Genomic DNA, 23,189 nt, shown 5'->3' with positions numbered 1-23,189 from the left:
TGGCCAGGTCGATGAATACGGAGGCACAGTATTGTCTTTTATCCATGGTGGTTACGATATCGTTTAGGACCTTAAGCGTGGCTGAGGTGCACCCATGACCAGCTCGGAAACCAGATTTCATAGCGGAGAAGGTACGGTGGGATTTGAAATGGTCGGTGATCTATTTGTTAACTTGGCTTTGGTTATATCACAATCATATGGTAAATTCTAAGCACACAGCCTAGGCTACAGGGAAGCCTGCAATTTGGTCAGCGCACGCCCGGGAAATATGAAATAGCTGCTTGTCAGCATCTAAAAACAGCCCTAGCCCATTGCAATATTTCAAAATTCAATGGCAGGATAAACACAAGTTACATATTTTCTGGGTGATCCTTTAAAATGATTTAGCTGTAAAACGTACTGTAGTTTATTCCCATTCATAGGCTACACCAGGACTAATCTCTTGGCACTAGCGGAGAGCATCGGACAGATCCCTGGTGAGTGCGCATATTCACTGTCTTCATTGGGTGAGTCAGTGCCACTGGAAAGTTTAGGAGGATACTTTCTTCCTCCTGTCTAGATGGATGTCATGTTGTACAATGTGTCTCCCCTTTTCGCAGGCCTAGATTCAATTAAAATAAATGTATTCTAGTTCGAGTTGAGCTGCTACCCCAAACATGATGTGTATTTAATTGTTTGTTTACTGTCGAACTTGGATGGTCAGCTTGTTTTGTCAGAGGTGTTGTTGTATGCGGTTTTAACTTGTGCTGTCTACTTGGCAATAGGCCTTAATTACGGGCTTGTTTGACAAGGGAAATTTGTGGTGTTTCTTGGGCACATTTATCATGTTTTATGTGTTAAATGATGCAATTGCACTAATTTTCACTTACTATGTCGGGATGTTTTTGCTGGAAAATGTTGGCCCAGCTCCAGTCACTTTTACTCGGTCCCAGACACAGCATTTTCTGCCTACACCTCATGACGGACAGACAGGGGCACACACTCCAACATCATTTGCAAACGCAGTATTTGTGTTTATTGAGTCCGCCAAATCAGAGGCAGTAGCGATGACAACGTGTTATATTGATAGGTACTTAAATGGGACCATATTGCTTTCCTACCTGAGCATTTGAAATTAAACAAGTATTTTTTGTTTCAAGGAAAATGTATGGGAGTAAAAAATAGGGGGAGAGCGAGATATGTTGTCACATGGATAAGTTGTCAAACTGTTCATACCTTCAACACTAGAGGCGCTATCTCAAAAACTAAACAGCTACTTTGTGTGACTACATGTTCAACTTCCTGTCAAGTGACCTTGACACGTGGTCAAGGTCACTCTAATCTGAGGTGAGCGCAAGTTTTCCCCCTTCAAAAGTAAAACAATGGCACTTTACATTTTATGCAATACAGCTTTTTTTTTAGTTATGAATGTTCAAAATGATAGTAGAGTAGAGGAGACAATACCATGCCTTTGGATACTTCAGCTGCAGTCCTATGTTGAGCTAACCTTGAGCTTTAGCCAACATTAGCACACATGTCAGTTTGGGGCAAGTTGTCTCAATGACCTTGGGGAAAGTCTTCATGTGACAACTTGCCCCAGTATACATAGGCACATAGAACATGCTCAATAAACATTGTGATATTGTGTAATCAGCTCTGATAATAGTATTAAATGCTACTGTAAATGGAATAGTATATATGCGTATAGTTTAGAGCAGCAGACATATCCCTGGACTACACAAGACAGGCTCTGGCGTGTGTTGTGCGCGTGCGTGTGTGTGTGCGTGCGTGCGTGTGTGTGTGCGTGTGTGTGTGTGTGTGTGTGTGTGTGTGTGTGTGTGTGTGTGTGTGTGTGTGTGTGTGTGTGTGTGTCTACTAACACACTACATGCCTACTCGATGAGAGTATCCACACACACTACTTCATACAGTGTCATGTATTTAGTGTGGTGTTGTGAAATGTATTGTGACAACAAGGATTGTAGACAGGGATGTGGGCGTAATAAGCCTGTAATGAATATGCCATTGCAATGAGGAAATGTGTTGGAAGGAAGGAAGGAAGGAAGGAAGGAAGGAAGGAAGGAAGGAAGGAAGGAAGGAAGGAAGGAAGGAAGGAAGGAAGGAAGGAAGGAAGGAAGGAAGGAAGAGGGGAAGGAGAGAAAGAAGGTTAGAAATGATAAAGGAAAGACAGAGAATGGCAGCACACCACCTGGCATAATGTTAAAGGATGTGAGGCAGGTGAAGTTGCAGAACAAATCAATCAGGAGTACAGCTAAGGATTTCGACATAAATTACCATACTCTAACTCGGTATTGTCAAAAGGTTACCAGAGAAGTAGTTGAAAGTCAGACAGCCATGCCAACAACATTGGTTGGCTAGTCAAAGCCACGGCAGGTTTTTTCACCTGATTTGGAGTTGCAGCTTGTTCAGTATATTACTAGGTCAGCTGACATTTATTTTGGTCTGTCGCCAAGTGAGGTCAAAAGACTTGCCTACCAGTTTGCTATGTCACACCTGCTGATGTTCGCGCCACTGTGGGCAGAAAAAGAAAAGGCCAGCTCGGAGTGGTTTACAGGCTTCTTAAAGCGGCACCCAACGCTGTCGCTGAGAAAACCAGAGGCAACTAGCCTTGCCCTGGCAAGTAGCTTCAACAGAGAAAATGTTCATGCTTTCTTCAACAATGTAGCAGAAGTGCTACAGAAACGTCAATTTGGAAACGTCAATTTGGAGACATATGGAATGTCGATGAAACTGGGGTGACCACTGTACATAAACCTGACAGACGTGGATTCAAATAAGTAGGGTCACTGACCTCCGCTGAAAGGGGAACCCTCGTTAAACTGGCCTGTCTCAGCCACAGGGAATAGCATACCTCCATAGGGGCAAATCCCTCTGGGTCGATGAAAGATGTGCACTTTGTTGACTTCCTGAAACATTTCGCTGAGCATACGAAGTGTTCAAAGGAGAAGCCCTGTTTACTCCTTTTGGACAAAACCCACGAGTCTCATCTGTCCATTGATGGACTCAATTATGCCAAAGAAAATGGCATAATTATGCTGTCATTCCCACCCAATTCCTCTCATCGGCTTCAACCCTTAGACAGGTCTGTCTACAGGCCGCTAAAGAGGCACATCAACACCGCGTGTGATGCAGGAAGACAATGTCAATTTATGACATTCCTGAGATTGTGGATTATCGCCTATCCTCTGGCTGCAACCCCCTTGAACATTCAGGCTGGCTGGGGTACAACCTTACAACAGGGATGTATTTCTGGAAACCGAGTTTGCGCCATCCTACGTTACAGATCGCCCCATTCAGAACCCAACCCTGCACCAACCCTGCCCTGCCAGGCCCCAGCACCAACCCTGCCCTGCCAGGCCCTAGCAACATTCCAGCCCTGCCAGGCCACAGCACCAACCTGCCAGGCCTCAGCACATTTCCAGCCCTGCCAGGCCCCAGCACCATTCCAGCCCTGCTAGGCCCCAGCACCATTCCAGCCCTGCCAGGCCCCAGCACCATTCCAGCCCTGCCAGGCCCCAGCACCATTCCAGCCCTGCCTAGCAGAACAAGAAGGCAGCTGAAAAAAAGAGAAATGGTAGAAGAGTCATCATCAGCTGAAGAGGAGAGCTTCTGCCTCGTCTGTGTGGAGCCATTTTCAAACATCTTTCCAAAGGAGACTTGGGTGGTGTGTGAGAGGCAACAAATGGGCCCATGATGTTTGCACCTCAGGCCAGGCAATTTACGTGTGCCAGAAATGTGACTCTGAGGATTTAAAAAAAAAAAAATTATTTCACCTTTATTTAACCAGGTAGGCTAGTTGAGAACAAGTTCTCATTTGCAACTGCGACCTGGCCAAGATAAAGCAAGTGTGAACAGACAACACAGAGTTACACATGGAGTAAACAATTAACAAGTCAATAACACAGTAGAAAAAAAGGGGAAGTCTATATACAATGTGTGCAAAAGGCATGAGGTAGGCGAATAATTACAATTTTGCAGATTAGCACTGGAGTGATAAATGATCAGATGGTCATGTACAGGTAGAGATATTGGTGTGCAAAAGAGCAGAAAAGTAAATAAATAAAAACAGTATAAAAACAGTATGGGAATGAGGTAGGTGAAAATGGGTGGGCTATTTACTGATAGACTATGTACAGCAGCAGCGATCGGTTAGCTGCTCAGATAGCTGATGTTTGAAGTTGGTGAGGGAGATAAAAGTCTCCAACTTCAGCGATTTTTGCAATTCGTTCCAGTCACAGGCAGCAGAGTACTGGAACGAAAGGCGGCCAAATGAGGTGTTGGCTTTAGGGATGATCAGAGTCTGAGAAACCAAGGCTGTTGAGTCTGCCGATAAGAATGCAGTGATGAGTCTGATTAGACAGATACGGATGTACATCACATAGGAGCGGCAGCGTAGCCTAGTGGTTAGAGTGTTGGACTAGTAACCGAAAGGTTGCAAGTTCAAATCCCCAACCTGACATCTGTTGTTCTGCCCCTGAACAGGCAGTTAACCCATTGCTGTCATTGACAATAAGAATTTGTTCTTAACTGACTTGCCTGGTTAAATAAAGGTAAAAAATAGGCTGTGCACAAACTGTGCATTTGTGTTTTTAAACACCACGTCTGTTTTGTTAAGACTTAAAAAATCTATGTGGATCTATGTGCACGCTACAGAATGTTCGATTTCAAGGTAAAGTGGTCGTGCCACTTACTTAATGTGTGCTCTGCCAGCATTATTGTTTTGATTGAAAGGCATGATTTGCCAGATTCTCTAGGCATGATTGTTTTTATTTTAAATTCTTTAATGAAGTTGAATTTAGTTTTGAAATTAAAATCAATATTCACAAAGAATTAGTTGCGTTCTTATTTGTTGATAATCCAATGTGACAATTTACCCGCTGATGGGGCAAATTGTCACAAGTATACAACTCCGTACTGAAATAAGATATGAAGATGTAAAGAATACAAAATATATGCCCAAGTATTCCAGCTTTCATTAAGTATGACATTTATACCATTGTGATGTATTGTGCCCAGTACATGTTAGACAGCGTGAAAAGTGTGACAACATACCTTGCTCTCCCCTACATATTTCCTGTACGAATATGGTGAGTAAAAGTAAGACTTTCAAATATTATTTGTTTTTTTGGGACATTGGTGAAGCTCACTTCCATGTATTGTCAATCCATGTGCCTGAGTTTGGCACAGAGTCAGTAATGGCAGTAATAGTAATGCCTCTGAGTCTGGTCCCTTGAGGGGATGTCAAAGCCATTCTCAGGCCTACAGCGAGACAGCTGCTGTTTACAAACACATTTAGTCCTTATAAATAGTTTACAGATACATAGAAACTTGGACCAAGCAGTTTGAGGATAGTAACAACACAAATTCTTTTAAAACAGCATCCACTAATTGTCATCGCATGGACATGAGAGGTCAGTACATCAATGCAGTTGTAAATGAACTGGTGAAAATGGTAGGTCCTAGACTTACTCTGTCACAGCACATATATTAGTTATGTGATGTTTGCCAAATAAAGTGTGTTGAATATATTACGGTAAGTATCGGGAGATAAAAATCATTTACGTGACTAAGTCCCTTATCATGGCATTTACACATTCCCACCCACTCGGATGTAACCCGATAAAGAAAGCCTGACCTCTTGAATCACTGCACACATTTATAGCAGCAGCCCCCCCCCGCCGCCACTCCCATACCCCACCATGGCAGTCAGTTTGGTCATCAACTTTCCTGATCCACCTTAACAGCTGTAGTCTGAGGCACACAGGCCCCCCTCAGTCGACACAGTCAGAGAAGGGAGAGGGCCGTGAAAACTAGGGCACAGCTAAACTGACCCCTTTCCCTCAAACTAGAGGCACAAATCCAACAGAGAGAGAGAGACAAAGAGTGATAGGGTGTAGGCTGGGGAAGAGAGAGACATTTGTGGACGGCCGTGTTGGCTGTTAAGGAGTGAAGCCAGTGAAAATCCACCACCGACGCCTCCACAAGTTTGACGTCCCTTCAAGTCTGATTCAAGCGAGGACCTGGGTGCTGCGCATTTCTTCTTCTTTGGACATCTTCTTGTCAGTGTTTCCACGTACAAACTACACCATGCACAAACGTACGAAGGTGAAGATCACGTTCTTTGTGATCCTGGTGGGTATGGCGTCCATGTTTACGGCGGTGGTGACGGACCATTGGGCCGTGCTGAGCCCGCGGGTGGAGCAGGTGAACGCGACGTGTGAAGCGGCCCACTTTGGCCTCTGGAGGCTGTGTAAGAAGGTCATCTACATCAGTGAGGCGGACTACAGTGGAAAGGGTTGTGGCCCCATCAGCTTACCTGGAGGTAAGACAAGATACACGGAGGCGGCTTATAGCTTGGACCTGAAAATCTGCACTGTCTGTGTCCATCCTAATCCCGAACCTCTCTGTCCAATGTCTGAGGCTACCTACCTAATGTTACCTAAATGTAACACTGACCAATTTGGTACTTTAAAACATTGTCTGTGTCTATAACTATTGTTAAAGCAGATAGCATATATTTATTGATCAGCAGTTAGTGTGTATCACACAGTATAAAAAAAACATTATTTGGATTGTTATAACAGGCCTGAGAGATTGGGTTTTGTAGAAGGGGGTCAGTTAACTCTTGTTAAGGGCATGGTTCAACACTTGACCATTGTCATCAAGCACCAGTCGTCTTTGCAATGTGGCCAGCTAATGTTCCTCTCAACCACAAGCCCTCCTGGTGTGGAAAACTGCTTGTCAGACAATTATTTAATTGAGATATTGGTGCTTCAGAAGCCAGGAAACAAGGGTTAACTACCCAACAGTGCGAGAATTAGCCTATGCTACAATAAATAGCACAAAAATAAGATAAACTAAGCTAAGTCAAGCAATTTCAGACTGACCACAACACTTTCAGACTAATCTTAACCTTTAAAGTCCCAATCCAGCTACTTCCCCACAGTAATTAAATGATGAGGTGTCTGTCCCCCAGCTCTTAGCAACTAAGAACTCTTGAAGCTGCAGTATCCCCTGAGTGCCAGCTCTCACAAGTCTAGCTCCAATGCCTTAAAATACACTCTATGATGACTGCAGTTGTCATTTACTCCAATCAAAACATGACCCAGGGCAGGATTCAATCGGGACCAATTTAGCCGACATCTGCACCATTTACTTTGAATGTGACCTCCGCGACATTGCCTTTAAATGGTGCATAGCCAAAAAGGGCCGATCGGATTGAATCCCGGCTTTATCCGACCTTTGAATGACAACTAATGCTTTGATCCCGCTACACTAACTTGCGATGACTCACACTAAAGGCTGTGAGTCAATATCACATTGAGTGAGAAATGAACGCACAGACAGGAAGGGGACTAATTGAGTGGAGCTTGTAAAACCAATACAACACGTTGCTTTAGTACTGGTCTGATACAAAGCAGAATGAAGGAAACACACTTTCTGATGACTTATGATACATTCTGCCCTGCGTTTCTTGAGGTCTTTCCGACTGCTCCTCCATTTGAACGCTTCCATCGCCTCAAAGGTCCCAATGCCCGAACATACACACCTTTACAACAATCTTGGATAGATTCACTGAAGCAAATGTGCCCCCTCCATAGTTAGCTCAGCTATGGGCTTCTGGGAAATTCATATGTCGACTGGTGCAGGCACGCACGTTGAGGCTCATTTTGTAAACATTCTTGGCTGACCCCTCCTAGCTAGAAAGAATCAAGGGATTTATAATGTTAAGCTTGGGGCATTCCTGAACCAACAGCACAGTCAGATAGTGGTAATGTAAGGAACAGTGTTGGGCAGGCTATTTAGAGATACCCAAACTTGCAATGTCTTATTAGATACATGGTGTTACGTGCCATCATACGCAGGCCTATCATGGATACATTTGGTGGTCAGTGTGGGTGAGATGCTCTTGGCTTTTACATTTTTGACTGATAACTCATTGGCGAGACTACAGACATCTCACACTCCTTAACTCTGATCACAAATGAAAAAGCCTAAACTTCTTTTCAAATAGTCTTTATGGGGGAAAAACTCAATGAATATCATGTCGCTAAAACTCGCTTGTAGCGAACAACCGAATTTGACTACATTGCTAATGCCACACACGCAGTGAGTAATGGCGTTGCGTGTGAGAAGTAATGCAGTGGATAGGTTCCAAGATGAATATAACCTTTCTAGTATGTACAAAGCCAGACACCAGGGTTTAATTTGGTATCGCTAGCTCTATTTGCGAATGAATAGCAATATTTATTATAGCCCCACATCTTAATGAGAGAAATACCAACCACTCTCGTCTCTAAGATGATGACACTGTCGAAGTGACCGTCCCTGAGTTTTGCCATCCGAGTTGGAATAAAAAATGTGTACATATACTTTATCTGGTAGTCTACAAAGATCAAATTCCGTGAGGAGAAATGGAGATCTCTGTATATATGTACATGTAGGTTGCTCCCCACTTGTTGCTCATCTCATTTGCCTTCCTCAATAATCATAACAGATAGTTAGAAAATAAGAATGACTGTGAAACAGGATATTGATATGATGGACTTCATATGAACAGCAAACATACATTCTAGGTCAGGGATGTGGCGAGATGTTCAGCCCGAAGCCAATATAGCAACTGTTACAGAAACAAAGATATCGGTGGGATTTTCTGTTGTGCGCAGCACTACGGAGGATAAATATAGGCTGCGTAAATACCCAGCTGTCCCGGGGTAAGAGCTGTGAGGGAGTCAAGTGTGTGCACACCTTCAGAGCCCTACTGAGTGACAAGGCCACCTGCACAAGCCAGGCATAGCCCTTCAACCCTTAACCCCCTCCCTGGCGCTGCCCTGTTGCCCACCGTTCAAAGTTATTTCCTGTGCTATTACTTGTCGTCTCCTTGAGATGTTGATGTCGACGAAGTGGCTCCTAGTTAGCGTGCGGTTTTGGACTCCTCCATTCGCACTGAAATATATATATACCCTGTTGGTGTGGAGAGGCCTTGGGTGTCACCTGGATGTTACACGGTGGGACAACACTGGCAGTACAAATCCACTCACTGACAGACAGAGCATTGTCTGGACATGTGCCAAGTGTTAAGGTTCCAGGGTGGAATTAATACAACACAAAGAGAGCCACGGCATCTGGTAGTGTGGGGCGATATTCATGGATGTGGATAGACATGGGGGAGCAAGTCCTTATAGAGACCTGGGTTTGAATACCAAGCACATATACTGTAAGACAGTTCCTGGAAGGCCTGGGTCTTTTCTACCCATCATTAGAGACTTTTTGAGTGGCCTCCAATGCCATTAGAGTGCACAGCGGCACAGACCGTGTGTGTGTGTGTGTGTGTGTGTCTCTAAAGGTGAGGATGGGAGTGCCGTAATGGGGACATCAAAAACTAATGAGGCGAGCAACGCCTCCGCATAATTGGCATAATCCCTGGATTTAGTGTTTCAATTAACAAACACAGAAAGACAACAACACAGCCCCAATGTCTGTTCAAGTATCTCATAATGCAGCGTGGGCTATCTCTCCTCTCAGCGCAATGAAGGGGCACTTGGTCTTCAGCATGATGACAAGAATCACTTCTGGTCCATTATGGTTATTAACAAAGGAGTTTGTGGTGCGCAGAGATACTACCGAAGCTAGAGCCGAGGCTTTTGGTTTTAAGGGGTGAACGACTTCAAATGGCTGGGTTGAGCTGAGGTGACTCAGCAATTTACCTTTTATGGACTGAATGTACTCTGACTCTTCTATAAATGAACTCTCTCTCTCCAAACCAAAACATTGAATTCTGCCTCCTTTTCATTCCCCTGCCCACCTTTACTCAATAAAAAGAGCAGACAAGCCAGTTGCTAAGTAACCACCTCTGGGTTTTCCCTTGATGGCCAGTCCCTGTCCTCATTCACAAAAACATCCTCTATGTGTGAGAGTCAAAACATTAAAACATTTAGATCCCTTTTCATGGTCTTTTACCTTACCAAAACCAAGGTTTTCCCCAGCAGGCAATACTGGTTGCAATTAAGTTTTTATGACATCATTGTCAGGTTGTATACTAGTTGTATACGATTGTTTTGTGAGCAGCTTTTAAGTAACCAGAAAAATACATCTTTATCTGGTGGAAATCTGGTGATTTGACTAGATAACAACCTAAATATGACATATTTAACTTCAGGTTTTCATTCTGTCCTGAAAAATACATGTTTACCTGGTTGTAACAAAGACCAGTTGGTTGTACTCCGATTTATATGATGTCTTCTCGACCAGAAAACCAGTTTACACCGAGAAAATTAAGTCATTAAAACATGTTCCAAATTTGGGTCTGCTTTGCTGGTGCCATGTATGGGCGCCAAATCCAGGTAATTGAATTTGCACATACTTTGTGTATCTTTATTTATTAGCCTTCTCTGAGTAATGCATCCAAACTGGCAACCCCACCCACCACTAACTCTATCTTCCTGGGTGTCCTGGGAGGGGGGAATTATCTCCAGCCCGTGTGTATGTGTGGATATGAGCAACGCTGGAGCCGATGTGATAACATGCTTAGCTCACATAATTCTACATGAAAGCCTGTCTCTTACTCCCCCGTGGTCCCTGTAGTTGGCCCAGTACATTAGGTGCCACATATCTGATGCAGAGCAGGCCTCTCCGGTGACAGAACAGAGTTGAGCGACTCTGAAGTTTCCCCGAACGTCTGAGAGACGAGACACACAGCGCTCTGCCGCCGCGGTTTACAAATATAGTTTCCCTGGCGAATGGATGTTTTGACGTTCTGGCTTAGCATCAAAGCTTAGGGCGATACTCCTAGACCTCTGCAATCGCTGTGATCGTATTCTGTGGATCAGCTTGTACTTGTGCTTAGCACGGATCCCCGGTGGTGAGCACATTGGGCCCAAGTGAATGGGATGCCCCTATCGGCTGTTTCAAATTTGGGGAAGCTAAAAATGGTAAAGAATCTCATGCATCTATCTATTTGCAGACTAACGTAAAATAGATTTCTATTCGTAATATGATGAGTAGATTGGATAGTTATAAACTAGGCTAATAATATAACCAACTCACTGTTCGCAAAATCATACCCTTCTGCTCTTCTTTTAATTTCTTTGCACACTTCCAGAGCCTGGCCCCAGCTAGATGTTCATTTTAACGAGGATCCTACAAAATCTGAAGAAAATTGGCCCTTTAAAAACATATTTCATGCAATTCTACGACACTTTCGTCTCCATAACTGGGGACAAGCAGAATCTTTAATGCCACAAAAATGACAGGCTACTCTGACAAACTCAGATCAATGAAAACGTCTGGACTGCAACCATCTAATCGAGGCCTATGAAAAGGGGAGACACAGGCTATGACTTTCAACTAGCCTGGAGGAGGAAATGATTGTCCCTACAGGTGCAGGGACCCAATGAATAAGACAGTGAATATGCGCACTAACCGGGGATATGGCCGATGGTCTCCGCTATAGAGTGACAATAAAATAGGCTACTGTTCGCTCAATAGCCTACTGTGAGTTGAGCATTTTGATAGCCTAACTTCACTGACAGCCGCAAATCAACAATCAGCTATTTGATATGCTGCGCAGCCTGCCAAAATTGCGCGCTTCCCAACTGTAGGTTATGCCCAGGCCTTGTGATTTAAAACAATCCACAACTATTTAAAAAAAAAAGAAGCGAATCATCCTCTGTGGCTAAATCATACTCTCTGGTGGAATGTTTTGAAGGAATGTATTTATTTTTGTATACACAGGAGTAATTATATCATTTTGGCAAGTTCAATTAAATGTGCTTCCGATTGGATGCGCAGCTTATGGATGCCCAACATAACCTACACTAACAACAAATCTGACACTGTCAATCAACATGGTGCAGATAGAGAAGGATTTTTATGTCAACTCAGCGCACACCATAAAATGAAAGTTGCGCGCCTAAATGTTGATCCGTGTTGATTAACTGTTGCATCGCAACTACAGAATGCTTATTCATCGGTACCCATATAAAAGTAGTTTAAAGGTAGTCCAGGCAAAAAGCATAAAAATCCTTTTATTTTTTTTAATGAAGTTAGCGTCTTTACATTTGTGGAAGACTCGTGAAACAGTTCTTGGTAAACACGTTGGTCTATTATGCTACTGTATTTCCAAAGTGTTATGCATCTATTATGAAGTAAATATAGCTATTTCCACGATTGTTTAGTAACTTCTGTGATGTTCTGCGTATTGATGAGAAACTACACATTGCCCTGAAGTGCTACGAACTGAACCTTCACCTAACAGTGTTTTCATGTCTCCCACAGCGGAGAACTGCACTTACTTCAAACACTTCACTCCAGGGGACGAGTCTGAGATTTTTGAAGTCAAAACCCAGAAAGGTAAGGTTTCTTTTGTGCCATGATTCTGTTTTGTAACTTTCACGTACACTGAATGCACAAAACATTAGGAACACCTTCCTACTATTGCGTTGCACCCCCTTTCGCCCTCAGAACAGCCTCAATTCGTCAGGGCATGGACTCTACAAGGTATCGAAAGCGTTCCACAGGGATGCTGGCCCATGGTGACTCCAATGCTTCCCACAGTTGTGTTGAGTTGGATGGATGACCTTTGGGTGATGGACCATTCTTGATACACATGGGAAACTTTTGAGTGTGAAAAACACAGCAGCATTGCAGTTCTTGACACACTCAAATCAGTGCGCCTGTCACCTACTACCCTACCCCGTTCAAATGGCACACATACACAATTTGTCTCACTTGTCTCAAGGCTTAAAATCCTTTAACCTGTCTGCTCTCCTTCATCTACACTGATTGAAGTGGATTTAACAGGTGATAAGGGATCATAGCTTTCAACTGGATTTCACTGTTCAGTCTCCTTCATGGAAAGAGCAGGTGTTCTTAATGTTTTGTACACTTGGTTATACACTATAAATACAAAAGTATGTGGACACCCCTTCAAATTAGTGGAATAGGCGATTTCAACCATACCTGTTGCTGACAGGTGTATATAATCAAGCACACAGCCATTCAATCTCCATAGACATGTGAATGTGTCCATCAGCCTTGAATCAATTTCAACACAAGCAGAAATGTTTAAGTGTTTAGAGTTTTCCCAGGATACCAAGTCAACTGAGTGGATATAAGCTCCGGCAGATAGCGTCAATGAACCTCCATGTGACAGAGTCACACTGCCCATTCCCTTCTCTCCTGGGTATTTTCCTTCTCCCATCTCCCCTCTAGCCCCATTGGTGACCCTGCCAGTACAGTGCACATGCTTGACCCATTAGAGACATGTACTCTCACATATGACAGGACTTCATGTGATGCACGCAAGGGAGCCAAGCACATGCAGCGCCTTGTCAGACCCAATCAGTAGGGTGTAAATCAAAATGGAATTACACACACACACACACACACACACACACACACACACACACACACACACACACACACACACACACACACACACACACACACACACACACACACACACACACACACACACACACACACACACCCTTTAAGCCCCTTATGGTCCTTTGAGGACCCTCTTTCAAAGTCACTGAGATCTCTTCTAGCCATAGTAGCCAAAAGAATGGGCAACTGGGCATTTTTATACATGGACCCTAAGCATGGTGGAATGTTTTTTAATTGCTTAATTCACTCAGAAACCACACCTGTGTGGTAGCACTTGCTTTTAATATACTTTACATCCTTCATTTACACAAATGTTTCCTTTATTTTGGCAGTTACCTGTATATTGGTTTATACTCTTCAAGAACAAAATATGTGTATTCTTTGAAGTCCTTTTGACAAATGTTTCATGAGAGAAGATTCAAAGGGAGAGTCATAAAAACAAATAAGCAACCTGGGACATGGGTGGTTGTCACGTTCTGACCCTAGTTATTGTGTTAATTGTTTGTTTTAGTTGGTCAGGACGTGAGTTGGGTGGGCATTCTATGTTTTGTGTGTCTAGGTTGTTTTTCTGTGTTCGGCCTAGTATGGTTCTCAATCAGAGGCAGGTGTCATTAGATGTCTCTGATTGAGAATCATATTTAGGTAGCCTGGGTTTCACTGTTTGTTGGTGGGTGATTGTTTCCGTGTCTGTGTTTTACACCACACGGTACTGTTTTCGGTTTCGGTTATTCACGTTACATTTATTGTTTTTGTATGGAGTGTTCAGTTTATGTGTTTAAATAAATACCATGGACCCTTACCACCCCGCATATTGGTCCTCCGATCCTTCTCGCCTCTCCTCTTCAGAAGAAAAGGAGGAAAACCATTACAGTGGTGAATAGTACAAGCCAAATTGGATACATCTCAACTCCATGCTAGGCGCAAGGCAGGGCTGCCCATTGTCTCCTAAGTATTATGGACAAATGCTAACAAAGACCAGAGCACAAAGAGCCAGACTTTGCACACCTTTGCACAGCTTTGCACAGCTTTGCACAGCTTTGCACACATAACCAATGGTGCCTTGGGGCTGGATTCAATCCGCATCGCCAAAGTTTAGTGCTACAGCGCAATGAAAATGTCAAGGTAATTTCCGATTGAGCCGACTTATGGAGTCCTAACTGTCAATGCAGTCTCCGCTGATGCGGGAAGATTGCCTTTCCTTTCCTAATGCGCTGTAGCACATCTCTTCAGCACTACGGACTGAATGGGGCCCTTGGTCTTTGTTAGCATTTGTCCATCAGCCTTGGTTTCAACACAAGCAGAAACATTGAAGTATATGGAGTTTTCCCAGTATACCAAGGGACGAGGCCAAGTCAACTGAATGGATAGCCAGCTAATACATCCTAGGAAATTTTGGAAACGTACATTTTTGATTTCTCATTGGTTCTGCGAACGAAGCCATATGTTTTCTGACCGGTGGAACTGACATTTTTTAAAAAAATGTTCTGAAAATTGAATGATAATTTAGCCTGTTCTGGGAATGTTAGTTTAGGTTGCAGGGAGGTTCTGGGGACGTTTTAATATGGTTCCCTGAAAGTTTTCCTGGAATGTTTTTACTTACGTTCTGAGAACAGAAATTAAAGGTTATTTTGAATAACTTCCTTAAGACTTTCCCTGAATGTTTCAAGAACATGGAAAACTTGCTTGGGCATTAATCATGCAAATGTTTATTTTTATTTTTTTATTAATGCACGGCGTCAGTGAGATTCAAACCTATGATCGATCTTCTGTTCTCTATCCATGGCATGAGTCCACTGCGTCACCAGGACAGAGCTAGCATGCCATGTTTGTTAGTTTTTTACTCAGCTGTTTACAAAGCTGTTCATTTTAGTCTATTCAAACAGACCCCATTTAAAAATGAAACCAGCACTCATTAACATCAGGTGTGGCCAGTTAGTGGAGATGGACAACACACTTAGCACGTTAAAGGATAGAGAGCGTTTTGTTGACGCTGAGAACAGACTGTATATGTTTTTTTTTAAACATTCTTAGAATGTTCTTTGAACTAGTGTTGTCACGATACCAGTATCGCGATACTACAATCCCAGATTTTCCATGGCAAGAAAAGAAAACACGAAGCAGACTCAACTCTATGGACCTTTAAATCCTACTTTTGTTAAATATTGTGTGCTATAGCTTGGAGAATAAGCAAATGTGACTCTGGGTGACAACATAAGACTTCTTGTATCCAACATTAGGAAGGTTTCCCTCAAGAAATGTAGTCTGCGTCATAATTTGTTTCCTTTTCTTCCTTACTACCTAGTATCGGGATACTGGTATCGTGACAACGTTACTAATGTTTTCTCGTGTTTTTTATGGAAAGAACATGACGTGTGAAAACACTACGCGGAAGTAGTGAAATTCCCAATCAAAAAACATATGGTTCTCAGAATGTTATGTGTTAGCTGGGTATCCGATCTGGCAGGTAGCATCAATGGAACTCCATGTGACAGAGCTAATCCGGCTCAATGCCCACTCACTTCTCTCTTGGACATTTTCCTTCCCCCCCATCTCTCCACTAGCCCCCTCTGTGACCCTGCCAGTACTGTGCACGTTTGGCCCATTCAATGTACACTCACATATGACAAGACTGCTAAGCACATGCAGGGCCTTGTCAGACCCAATCAAAAGGGTGTAAATCAGAATATATTTACGCACACACACACACACGTTTTTATAGTTTATGATGTCCGTCAGTTTATAACATGGTTTATAGGGACACACCTTTCCCATGGTCCTATCAATTAAATGAACACATCACATTTTAAAATTGTTATATATAGAAGATACATCTTACTTTGCATTTGTTCATCGGATCATATTGAAATAACATACCTGTAAATTCATAGGTTTATAAGGACATACATTCATACTGTGGTTTATAAGGACATTGTGTATATGAGTACATATAAGGAGAGATGTAGTGGATATTTGCTCAAATGAGCAATAAGAAGCAGTAGACTGTAGCAATTGCCTCTTGTGCTTCTGAACAAGCATTGCTGGTGTAAAACTGCCAATCTGTGATGTAATATTTTCAACCTTTTCTGTAAAGAAACGTAAAATCAGTTCGCATAGATCAGGAGATACGAGCATGTCACTGTTTTTGACGTCCAGGAGACCACGACAAAAACCTTTTGATGTTCCCGAAGACGTCCTAACGTCTCCTTTTTGTTTGCCTGGGTCACTGGGGAGTCCTGCAATAAGTGCTATGGTGCTAATATTTGTGTAAACTCTTCTGAATTTTAATATGTGGGTGTCAGTGAGTAGGCTGATACACCATTTCATGGGTGCAGACACCATAGGTAAAGCTATATGAATGTACAATATGTACAATAGGCTGAATAGTGTGGTGATTTCACAGTTAAAGAGCCACTGAACACACCGATTGGCACATGTATTTTTCTGTTGCTCATTAGAAAACATTTATTTCAGTCTTGGTGGTGTGTTTCCTGAGCGATTCTGCATTTGGTTAATGATGTTTGTCCATCATGAGACAATAGGAAGCCTATTTCACTTCCTCAAAATTCCCAGAAATCTGACGTTTTTTTTGCAGAGGATGTTTTAGTTGTGCAATTTTACATCGAACTAAGGTGTTTGGTGCAGTATTTCTCAAGTTAAAACAATGCATGACGTGTTGTCTTATGTAAACACAGTCGGAGCTGCTGGGCAGGTCTGTCTCACTGTCTACTATTGGATAGAGAGCAATCACCACTGCTTTTCACCCCATGTTAGTGGGAAAATGGACATCGTCAAATCAAAACCCAACCTTCATTTACCCGTTGTGGCGTACGGATGTTCCAAACTCCGTTTTAGACCAGACGTTTGAATAAAATGATCCTATTTACATTTCTTTTGTCAATTTTGACACTAAAATAACTGTTTCTGACTCATACCGATGCCACAGGCCGTTTTTATAAAAGGGATTTGTTGTTTTTTAAAGGAAGTCGCTCTCTAAAGTCCTGCAAAAAACATGGTTTGAGGACTAACAACATGGTGTTTGTTGAATTACATGAGTACATGTCTAAAACACGGTTTATGGCAAAATACTACATCTGTTTAAAACAACAAGCAGAGTGTGGCTGCAGCAGGTCGGGAGAGAGGTGCAGCATTTAAGAGGGAGAAGGATGCAGTGTATTGCGGGATGAGAAATCACATTCCCAGTCAGTCGGTTGTGTGTATTGGAAATTAATATTGCAACGTACTGCCTTACTTTTGAAGTGTGCACCGATGAAATGGGGTATCAGCCCAGCGAGTAACAACCACAGATTACAATTCCAAAGATTTTACACAAATATTAGCATCATAGATCTTATTGCAGGACTTTGACTGTGAGAAATCAACTCGCCAGTCAATCTATTGTGTGTATTGAACATTCATAATGGACTGTAAAGTCCTGCAATAGTATGATGACGCTAATATTTGTGTAAACTCTATGGGATTGTAATCTATGGGTGTCACTGAGTAGGCTGATACCCCATTTCATGGGTGCACACGAGGTAAGGCTGCACATTCCAATATTAATATTTAATAGGTTGACCGTGGAGGTAATTTATCACAATCAAAAGTCCTGCAATAAAAGCTATGACACTTAATATTTGTGTGAACTCATAATATATTTACACACACACATCTCATGCAAATGCTAATGGCTAGCCCCAGAGACAGAAATAGCCCTTACTTGAAATGTAGCACTGGCCCACTCCACATGCCCATTTGGTATTCTTCACTCATCAATAAACCAATGGTTACCATTTATATGGAACATGGCCATAGAGTTACGCTCCAGTGCTTTCAGTACGACTGGCTACAGGCAGATCCAGCTGAGCAGCGTACACAGAGCTAAACTGAAAGTGACCCTGGGATCACTAAAGCACCAATAGAGCGCAAAATGGATATTTTAGCCACTTCAGACATTAAACCACTGATCCAACCTACTCTGACACCACTCACCCCTCTCTTTGGGTTTTCAAGGGGAAGAGAGCTAGCACTCCAGCGGGATGTAGCATGATTCCAGAACTACTCAAGGGGTGAGAACCACCATCCTCCCCCAGTTTGAGATGAAGGGGAGCCCCCGAGGCGAGCCTCTCCCCTGGGCACCGATTCTAGGAGAGCAGGCGGAAGATCAAAACCTAGCTCCTCCATCCACATCACAACAACAACATAACTGGAATGGCTGGTTAAGCAGCTTGGAATAACAAGCCAGTAAACAACTTACAGTAATGCCAAGCGTATTTCTCTCCTTTGGTTGAATAAAGATGGCTGCCTTACTGCCAGAGGAACCTTTTCACTGAGTAACATGGCTCTCATTTCACACAACAATTTTGACTTAAAGCGCAATGTAATTTCAAATGTAGCCTAGTTATTTTGTTCTGTTAGTTAGTTTGATTGATTTAGGTAGTTTGAGTGATGGCAGATTCCACCAACCAAGTGAAATTCCGTCTTCCTTATCATACTTCACACACCTGTTCAGAGAGAGCTGATAATTAAAACAAATATATATTTAATTGTCCTTTCTGTGACTGTACACAACCTCATGTATTGTACAATGAGGTGGCAAACTAAATTGGTCTGCACACGTAGCAATTCAGTTAGGCCCTGTCAACTATTTTCTCAGGCAGAAATTAAAGCCTAATTAAAAAATCCACATAAGCGTTTGCACATCCAGTTACGCCCAGCGCTGCAATGTAATGAAATATCATTTATATAATTCAGCTGGAGGCATATGGACTCATGCTGCTCTGGAATAAAACAATATTTCTTGGTAAGCCTCCTATCGGTTTATGGCTGATTTATATAAACATACAAATAAATTAATCCCCACAACCCACCATAATGACTTTCGCTTACCTTTTAGTGTACTGTAACGTAAAATGAAAACAAATTAGAGTATTGAAAGTTAATTCATGCAGATCCAGTTTAGGAGGGAGGAAAGTAGCACTCTACAAGTTTACAGGTTGTACAATTGCTTAAGATAGAAGTTGCCCTTTTCCACAGATCTAGGATCAGATTACCCTTCCCTCAATCCTAACCTAAACCATGGGGATGGGTAAAAATGTCTGACCCTGTATCAGTGGTTAGGAGCAACTTTAACCTATGTTGTGTAATTATGTACTTTGTAACTCGGTTAGTAGAGCATGGCGCTTGTAACGCCAAGATAGTGGGTTTTATTCCCAGGAACACCCATATGTAAAATGTCTGCTAAATGGCATACTATATTTTATATAAATATATTATTTTCATAGGTCAGGGGACATCTTGAAGTGACCTCTATTTGCTTTCTTTTCAGAGTACAATATCTCGGCAGCGGCCATCGCCATCTTCAGCCTGGCCTTTATGATCCTGGGCACCTTGTGTCTCATGTGCTCCTTCAAGAAGGGGAATGACTACATCCTTAAACCTGCCGGAATGTTCTTCGCTTTTGCAGGTGAGACCAGACAAGCAGATAACGCATGACCTCTTTAATCTTTTGGTTGTACTGTTATCAATGGGTTAAGGGAACAGATACAGTACTAAAATCATAATGTAGTAGAGCAAATTAAAAAGACCTGTGATTGGAGGTCATCGCTGTTAACCCATCCTCTTCTCTCCCTCTCCGCCCCAATCGCAGGCCTGTGCGCCGTCATCTCAGTGGAGGTGATGCGTCAGTCGGTAAAGCGGATGATCGAGAGTGAGGACACCATCTGGATAGACTACTCCTACTCCTGGTCCTTTGCCTGTGCCTGCGCTGGCTTCTGCCTCCTCTTCCTCAGTGGCCTCGGCCTCCTCCTGCTCTCCATGCCCCGCATGCCCCAAAACCCCTGGGAGTCCTGCATGGACGCTGAACACGAAGTGGAGTAATAGACAAGGAGGGATGAGAGGAGGAAGAGTGACACTTTCTTTAAAAGCAATACGATCAAGATCAACATTGTGTCGTTCTATAGTGGAACCAGAGGGTTCTTTCACACAGTGCTTGGGAGCAGTCCAATGTACCGAATGAAAAATACAAGTTAAATGGGTTTCCATCGCATTTTCAACTCTAATGACGACAAAACATTGTTGCATTATATAGCAAATGTGTCTATCTGGTCTTGGCACGTGCCCTCTAGCCAACACGTCGCAGATACAGTGCGGGTCGGCTACCTACATTTAAAGATTATTATGGATAAGAGCGATACAATTTTTATTTGTCAAATGGCACTTTCACCACCATGTGAATCTCATAACTTATTCCGTCTGTAGCCTAATAAACTGCATGCTTTCCCAAGTCATAGTGGGAGGACTACACAACATACAGTATCATCGTGTGACTCCCAAGTTTACTTCGATATGATGGTTATTATATACACATTTGCAGATGAAGGCATTTCCACCACCATTTCTCACATAATTCATTTCTGACACAAAAACATCCCACCATGTCCAACGAGCAAATTGTCTGTTTTATAAAATCGTAGAGGCATTTCCTGTTTCCATCAGCCCAGTCATGACTTTTTTCAAGTGTCAGGTAATTCATCAGCATGAAATGGTTGGTTGGAAACCTGGTTAATGACACATTTTGACATGTTATTTAATGGTATAAATAGTAATGGATTGACATTTGACCTATGCATTCACCTTTTCTGTACTGTGTGTTTTGTATGATAATTCTGTACATAAGTCAATCAATTTATAACTGAGATGGGTCTCCTGTTATTTTCAGTGCATCAAGCACTTGCATTGAATTTATGTCAAATTCAGGCAAGATTAAGCTAAACCAGGAAATTGTTAGTGTCAGATGCCAAATTATTACATCATGATTAAGTATTTAATAGTATTACAACTCCTTTAAAAAAAAGTATTCACAGCATACATAACACTAATTGTGATGTAAAGAAGTGTTATCAAAATGATCCGTTTAAATTCTAGAATTTAGGTCATGTTAGACAGAGTGAAAAAATATATATTTTCAGTTTTCAAACAGACTTACTTTTATAAGAATAATACATGGGTGTGACAGTAAATTGGAGAAGCAAATAATGCTGTCTGGTGGGTTTAGTGTGCATACCAATGTAGAATGCTAAACACCAACAGTCTCTGAACCACTGAATGTGTGGGTTGCCATGTTGGAAAAAGTTCAGTTCTAGCAGGTGTACACGAAACACAAAACCTCCCAATTTTTCCTTTTTTAAATATATATTTCTTTAGAGCTGAGCACATGGCAGCCCAATTTCTTGGACTATTTGATCCCATTCAATTTAGGGGAACCAAGCGCTCTTTTTAATCAAGGTATAATTTTCAGATTTTAGTTAGTGTCTGGTGCATTTAACTTAGATCTCACAAGGTATTCAGTAGCCAACACTTTCAGGGTCTTTCAGTTAAAATGGTCAGGGAAAAACTAATCTAGATCCAATATACAGCTTTAATATATATATATATATTTTTTCCTAATGTCTTTTCAGCCAAACTAAACTGGACTGCTCTCCAATGTTAGCGTTCATCTTTGTCTTCTATGGACAGGCAGGCATTAGGTGTACATTCTTTTTGTTATGGATGATACTGCTTTTGTATTTACTCAGTGGAAGTGTTAAACTAGGATTCTTTTTGATACAGAAATGTACATTACTAGTGTCTCAAAACAAGCTTGAGCTAAGACCAGTACTTTCCCCATTTGATATTTGATTGAATAGATGAGGGCAGTTGATAAAGGTATTGGCACTATCGTACTTAAACGCTACATAAGACCTCATGAATGTAGCATATTAAAACTTGCTTAGCCATGTCATCCGTCCTTGCCTGTTATAGAACTAGCTTTTGGTATGCAATGATGGATTACAGTAGAGTGGTTGTCTTTAGCTCTGTGTACATGTTATAACCATAAAACCATGCATTTCTAATGAAAATAAATTCACTGATATCTAGCTTTGATGAAAGCCAGTTTCCTGCATCTTTTAAAAATGTAATTAGGCAAGTCAATTGAGAACAAATCCTTATTTACAATGACGGCCTAGGAACAGTGGGTTAACCGTCTTGTTCAGGGGCAGAATGACAGATTTTTACCTCGTCAGCTCAGGGATTTGATCCAGCAACCTTTCGGTTACTGGCTCAATACTCTAACCACTAGGCTACCTGCCGCTCTCTTTCATCCTTGTCTCCTGTATACAAGACACCTGGGTCGTATTCATTTAGGCACAAAACGGAAGAAACGGGACAGACTACCTGGACTTCCCCAATAAGAAAGGCTAATTTGGGTCTTTGTTGCAAAAGGTTTTCCTTTGCGTGTCCCGATGAACACAAACCTGCGGTGAGGAAAAAATCCTTGCAGCATGGTCAAAGAGGGGATTTGTGAAATGGTTACTGTTGCTGGAAACCTTGCCGGGAACCTGCGCTGGTCACTGGCAGGAATGACAGCATGGTCTGTGGAAGCGTCCCCTCACTGTGTGTGTTGGGGGATGATGAAAGAGGAGCAAGAGCACCCTCCCTGTCCTTCCCCACATCAGAAAGAGTCCAGGCTATTGAACCAGAAATTTTCAGTCTACGCTCCCTTGGTGGGTTAATTTAGATTCCAAAAACTCACAGCCGGAGTTAGTTTGGTGGCAGAGAAGGTGGAAGAGAGGGAGCAACCGCATGGAGAATGGATCAAAAATAGAAACATTGAGGAAAATACTTCAGAGCTCCCTCAGTTTGATTCTAAGCCAATAGTAGGATCAAATGCACAAGACGCAAGTCTATTTTCCTTGGGTCTTGAGTGCAACCTGTTGGGGTACTGTAAACCACTAGCAGCAGTTATGGGTAGCGGGCCTGCGC

At 42.4% G+C, this 23,189-nt stretch overlaps 1 protein-coding gene across 1 annotated transcript; it reads left to right on the top strand.

The window, feature by feature from the left end:
• The first annotated feature begins 5,762 nt into the window (after window positions 1-5,762).
• On the top strand, window positions 5,763-22,303 carry LOC118389192 (voltage-dependent calcium channel gamma-1 subunit-like). The gene is made up of 4 exons (XM_035779011.2): window positions 5,763-6,321; window positions 12,276-12,350; window positions 19,714-19,851; window positions 20,035-22,303. Exons 1-4 carry the CDS (start codon window positions 6,087-6,089, stop codon window positions 20,262-20,264), a joined length of 678 nt encoding a protein of 225 aa, XP_035634904.1. The 5' UTR covers window positions 5,763-6,086; the 3' UTR covers window positions 20,265-22,303.
• Window positions 22,304-23,189: the final 886 nt, after the last annotated feature.

The sequence above is a fragment of the Oncorhynchus keta genome, chromosome 10, assembly GCF_023373465.1.
Source record: "Oncorhynchus keta strain PuntledgeMale-10-30-2019 chromosome 10, Oket_V2, whole genome shotgun sequence".
Lineage (NCBI taxonomy): Eukaryota > Metazoa > Chordata > Actinopteri > Salmoniformes > Salmonidae > Oncorhynchus > Oncorhynchus keta.
Note: the sequence above shows the minus strand (reverse complement) of the source record. Positions and strands in the feature narration are given on the sequence as shown.

Bases quoted from the DNA above. Each gene is read 5' to 3' on its own strand.
- LOC118389192 (XM_035779011.2), top strand. From the start codon at position 6,087: ATGCACAAACGTACGAAGGTGAAGATCACGTTCTTTGTGATCCTGGTG. The intron at 6,322-12,275 runs GTAAGACAAGAT...TGTCTCCCACAG, and splicing joins CCCCATCAGCTTACCTGGAG to CGGAGAACTGCACTTACTTC. The intron at 12,351-19,713 runs GTAAGGTTTCTT...CTTTCTTTTCAG, and splicing joins TGAAGTCAAAACCCAGAAAG to AGTACAATATCTCGGCAGCG.